This window comes from Spea bombifrons, chromosome 5, assembly GCF_027358695.1.
Source record: "Spea bombifrons isolate aSpeBom1 chromosome 5, aSpeBom1.2.pri, whole genome shotgun sequence".
Taxonomy (NCBI): Eukaryota; Metazoa; Chordata; class Amphibia; order Anura; family Pelobatidae; genus Spea; species Spea bombifrons.
The window spans coordinates 29415999-29421998 of record NC_071091.1 but is presented as its reverse complement, the minus strand read 5'-3'; the positions used below and the strand labels follow the sequence as shown (position 1 = coordinate 29421998).

At 37.4% G+C, this 6000-nt stretch overlaps 1 protein-coding gene across 3 annotated transcripts in view; it reads right to left on the bottom strand.

The window, feature by feature from the left end:
- Nucleotides 1–4118: 4118 nt before the first annotated feature.
- The window catches only part of ANO10 (anoctamin 10), a 114071-nt gene continuing 112189 nt past the window's right edge, over nt 4119–6000 (bottom strand). For all 3 annotated transcript variants that reach the window (XM_053467970.1, XM_053467973.1, XM_053467974.1), the window contains one exon: nt 4119–4184. In XM_053467970.1, coding sequence (XP_053323945.1) covers nt 4128–4184 — 57 coding nt within the window. In that variant the 3' untranslated portion in view covers nt 4119–4127. The remainder of the gene's footprint in view (nt 4185–6000) is intronic.

Here is a 6000-nt window from a genome sequence, read left to right as displayed (position 1 = left end):
ACCCCTATATGCCCCCTCTACCCCATGATATGCCTTATACCCCTATATGACACTCTGGCATATAGGGGGTTAAAAGGCATATCATGGGGCAGAGGGGCATATAGGGGGTTAAAAGGCATATCAGAAATGTCTTATACCCTCCTATATGCCACTGTGCCCCATGATATGCCTTTTAACCCCCTATATGCCCCTCTGCCCCATGATATGCCTTATACCCCTATATGGCACTCTGGCATATAGGGGGTTAAAAGGCCTTTCATGGGGCTGAGTGGCATATAGGGGGTTAAAATGCATTTCTGGAGATATATATATACAGCTAACAGCAATCACACTCCTATCAAGCCAAGGCAGCCAGTACATGCTGGAACCTGGGGATGTTAGAAGTGTGATTACAGCCTCCCTATGCCATGCTACCACCCCCCTTACACATCCATGCTATCACACACACACTCATTCACAAACATTTAAATAATCATTCATTCCAATAATCACACATATACACACAAGCTCAAACCCCCCACCCCCTTACCTGAACTGCAGATCTCCCACTCGCAAACTTCTGCAGGGGCCCGGCTGTGCGAGCAACTTCTCTGGCCCCGCCCCCAGAGGAAGGAGGGGGGGTAGAGTTATGTGAGGACTGTGCTAGCTTCCTGTTTCCTGCTGCTAATAGCAGAGACGTGGCTCGCGATCAAAGCCCGGTAAGCAGCACGGCCGAAGCAGAATGAGGTCTGATTAGAAGACGACCCCGATTATAAGACGAGGGGTATTTTTCAGAGCATTTGCTCTGGAAAAAACCTCGTCTTATAATCGAGCAAATACGGTATTTTATTTTTTTTATTTGGTAATAAATGATTCTAAATATTTTTAGCTGCCCATCTGTGTCCAGTACAGGTATATATCGCTTATGCCATCAACTGCCTTACATTTATACTGTGGAAAGAAAAATTGAGTAAACCCTTTGGAATTACCAGCATTTATGTATAAATTAGTCTTAAAATATGATATAATCTTAACCTTAATTACAATAATAAACAAATCCAATCTTTTTTAACTAATACCACAGAATTTTTTTTATTGTAAGATGTGAACAGTTATCTTTGTTTGTGCGTTATTAGCGGAAATACATTGTGTTTGACTATACTTGTAAGTTAGATGTAGATCAGATCACATTTTATGAACCATTAATGCAGAAAACAAGTTAATTCCAAAGGGTTAATTGACTTTTTCTTGTCACTATAATTACCCAGAGAAAATGTAGCACTTGAATTCCAAAGATACAAAAGTATCTGACACCAGAAGACACAGACATCTGTTTCAAAAGATTAAAAACGCTTTGCATATCATATCCAACAACTAATGAATACTAAAGGTGAGTATGGTTTTCATATTTTAAAAGTTTACTTTCCTTTATAAACATTGATTAATTATCCAGATAGCTCAACTTATCATTTCCATTAAAAACATTCAGGCTGCACAAAAAATAAAATAATTGGAAGATTTATTTCAGGTGTCACTTCTATGATGAATGTTGGAGAATCACAGTTGGAATGGAATTGGACCATAGTTTCTTCAATCTTAAATATGTCAATTTGATTTGTATTATATTTGGTGACTGAGCTGATCTGAACTCATACCTTCTAGATTCTTCTACACTCCGCTGCATGCTTTTCTGTTTATGAAAAAGTCTAAAAAAATGATTTTAAGTATTAAAACGAGAAATGGACCATAATAGGTTATTTTGTGTCTGGTTCCTCCAATGACAAGAAAAATATGTAGACAAATGGTTTGCCTGGACTAAATATACTTTTCTTTTAAACAATTCAAAATGTTATGACTTGGCTGACAACCTCCCGCTATACGCTTTACCTTCACGCTACTCATACAGGTGTTACCCATTCCCTGCTCTTCATCCCTAGCAAAATTGGTATGATAAGTAGATAAAATACTATAAAAAACTCTATTATGATGTTTAATTATTAAGAGGTTTATTTATGAGAAACATACAGTATTGTTCTCAGTGATCTGGTAATTTTGTGTTTTAATTAGAAACACTTAAATGGAATTATTTCAGGTGCGTACAGTATGATATTAAGAGTTCTTCTGTATTTGGAATGTATTATTGTAATGATATAATCTAGGGTGGATATTGTTAAACAGAATATCTGGTTACACTTATATATTACATTACAACACATTTTTGGGGTGTATGGATATGGCTAGAGTGACTGCAATGGCCATTGTTTCCAACACATAATTTCCATTGACCAGAACAGTTAATGTGTTGCTATGCAGTGCGTGAGAGATAACATATTCCCTTTCGTGTGTTTATGAAGAGCATATTGCCAACTTTTCTAATTCTAAAATTATGTAGCATATGAGCAGGGAAGGGCTGGCACCTCCTGTTTGGGGGAGAAGGTATATTAGCGTGTGTCTGTGTAGGTTTGTGTGTCACTGTGTGTGTTTCTGAATGTGCTAGGGTGTGTCTGGCTACATTAGAGTAGATGTCTCGCACTTTGTGTCTTGGTATGTCTATGTGTTTGTTAGTGTTGGTGCCTGTGTGTCCAGTTGTGTTTCGTCAGTGTGTGTTATTGTGTCCGGATATGTTAGCTTGAGTTTCTGTGTGTCTGAGTATGCTTGTGTGGGTATGTTAGAATGAGTCTCTGGATGAGCGTGCTAGTGTCTGTGTGTGTGCATTAGTATCAGTGTCCAGGTGCGTCTTCTTGTGTTTACATATGTTAGTGTCTGTGGGTATGTATGTTTGTGTATGTGTGTCTGTGCGTGCGTCTGGGTGCAAGTGTTAAGTGTCTGGTTGTGTTAGTGTCAGTGTACACTTGAGTTAATGTGTCTCTACAAGGTGGCAAAGGCTTGAGTGCCCTTGATCAATAATTTATATATCAGCTTTTTATACATTAAAAAACAGCACAATTTTAACAAACATACAGCGTTTTTTAATGTTTTACAAGTTTTTTTCAGTTTTTGAGATGGTGACACATTTTTATATTTCATCATTGATTTTTTTATTGCTCAGAGGCATATCACTTTTTTGGAGCTTTCAAACTGTTTTAAACCATGGCATCATTATTTGCAAAATGGTTATTTTTACAGCATGTTCATTGCTATTTTGGTTTGGTACAGGGGATAGAGTAATTATATTTCAAACACATGGTTAATTAATACATTTTCAACCAATAGAAACAAAACAAAAATGGATGGTGTCCTTCACTGATCCAGCTGAAAATGGCCACCATGAAACATGTTTGTGCCAATCCCTGATTGTTCTTAATACTCCAAAAGACAATTCTTGTTCTCAAATGTTAGCTCCTTTAAAATCACAAAATCCCCGGCAAACACTGTGCAAGTTACGTTTTATTTAAGAAACACAAAGTCCAAAGAGAAAAAAAAATGGAAGACAAGTTATATATTTTTTCTTAATCCAAAACCTACTTTCCGATAACAATTAAATAGGAGGTTTTTGCCTCTAAGTAAAGCAAGTGTTCTCAGCATGAATCCGATCAGAACGTCTTAGTGCTCTTTAGAGCTTGATTCAGTGATTAAACTGGCTAGTTGGCGGCAAAGAGACATCATATAGCGCATAATGCTGTTGACTTATGTGCAATGCTCAGCTCTAAATAGAGGTTTTTAAGCTTAACCTGTAGTTGACACGGATCTGTAACAGGACATAACTCACACTCGGCTATACTAGAACGCACCTAGAGCAGGATCTGGTGGAAAGCCTCATCTGAAGTAGACATCTGCTCATCGTATTTCCCAACCCCACTACCTCAACGATGAATGGAGAGAACCCTTTACAGAGATCACGCCATTACAATGAGTAGATTTCAATAAATGAGTCCAGCTAAACCGTGATTATGAAATCTCTGCTAATACCGTCTATCCCTGCATTTGTTTCACACAATGACAGGGAGGCAGTAGGAGAATCTGATCTATAAGAGAATGTATGTAAATGTGGAGAATTTGCAGGAATGAGACAAAATACGGAAATGCGCATCAAATGCAGTTCATCCTGAGAGACTGGTGGTAGCTTTGGTGTAGGGGAAAATGTAAGTAAACATTGCAAGGCATTGTAGAGGGCATATACTTTACAGAAAACAAATTCATTCCATTCTTCAACTGTATATGGCATCACTGTCTTCAGTAACTGACTCAGAAGAAAGCTTCATTTGCTGAAGTAAAAAAAAGAAAAAGGCAAATTATGAAGGAAGAATCGGATTAATAGATTCATAATGTTACATACAAACAATAAATCTGGTTGAGATTTGTTTTTGTTTTAAAACACAAGTCAAGGCTAGATTTCCCATAAGGCAGACATAACCTAGAATCCAATAGTTTGGGGAGGCACTTAATTGTATTCCCCCCACACACACACACACACACACTCCTGCCCATGCGCTGTCCATTATAATGAAGATATGCCCATCAAGAAAACTCAAAAGGCCAAAGGGAAACCCTCGGCAAGAATGTTCAGCGGTATTTAAAATAAAACATTTAATTTTATATGAATCACAAAAGGCAAAATCCCATAAAAGCCACATATAGCATTAAAATAAATAAATACGTTGTTTGGGAAGAGGAGGCCCGGTGCATAATGAGAAATACCGGTATTATATTTTAAATATGTGAGAAAGATAGAAATCTGTTATTAGAAATATATGTAAATCGTCTTACAGCTCTTTATACCGACTGAAGAAAAAACAATAAAGGTCACAATAAAGGTGACAATTACAAGATATGGGGTCTCTGACCCCACGAGGGAGATAATGAACCTGGTTTAGAAGATACCCAGTTCTGTGTTTTTTCTTTCTATCCACTGAAGCAATCTGGGTACCCTTACAATGTAAGCCAACAGGAAACCTTTGATCTATATATAATATTTATAATATATAATTTTCATGGCCATACTAATTCTGTATACAATGGATCCCCTCCAAGTTCTGAGTGCATAAGGCACCGTAATAACTACTGACACACAGCAGCTTTCTAATGTACAATATGAGACCTTTTTCTAATATATGCTTAAAATAGAAACAGAATCTGACACAAGACAAGAACCATTCAGCCCATCTAGCCTGCCTGTAAAAACCTCAGACCTTTTCTTGCATGATATTCGGGATAGCATTATGCTTCTCCTGTGCATGTTGAAGCTCTCTCAATGTATTAGATTCTGCATTTTTTTCTGGCAAGCTGTTGCACCATCTGAATGAAATAAAACTTCCTTACACCACATCTAAGCCCTCTGAACCTCTATTTTGGAAACTAGATTTTATTCACTAAAGAGGCAATTGGCAGAAGAGTTGCAGTTTCATCTCCGTGACTTCACTTTACATTATGGGAGCCTTAAGACAAATTTGCATGAGCCTGTATAAAATAGTGAGGTCACTAACTCATTGAACTACGCAAAGCCTTTCTTGTACAAAAAATTACTATGAGTTGGCATTTATAATGCTGGTTTAGTGAATAAACCCCCATTACTTCTTGACCTAACATTACTCTTCTATTCAAATATATGTCTCTTACCAACTGTGTTCCATCACTTCATGTATATCCCTTTCTCTTCTCTCCTCTAAGTTTGTTGTGATTATTTAGTCTTTCCTAGTATTTTTTTTATCCTGCAAAACATTCATCATTTATGTCTGGAAGTTTCAGATCATGTTGTTTGCTCCTCGATGAGCCACTATGTGTTCCATATAAACTACAAATCAGACGCTGTCCCTTTATGAAACCATGTTATTCTTCTTGTGCATTGCATTCTGTTCTTGTTCATCTAGCGTCATCTATACTTTTGCCCACAGGACTCATGCTGTTGATGTTTAACCACTAGTGTATTTGTTATTGTCAGCACCAAAGTTATTCATTGTCCACAAGAGAATAAGCTGAGGTCATCTTGGGTTTCTCCGGCAGCCTTGTACATACTCAACCATAGACTGAAGGGCACTCAGACCAGTTAAAGAGCAGTCTGCCAGATGAAGAAACATACTTCAG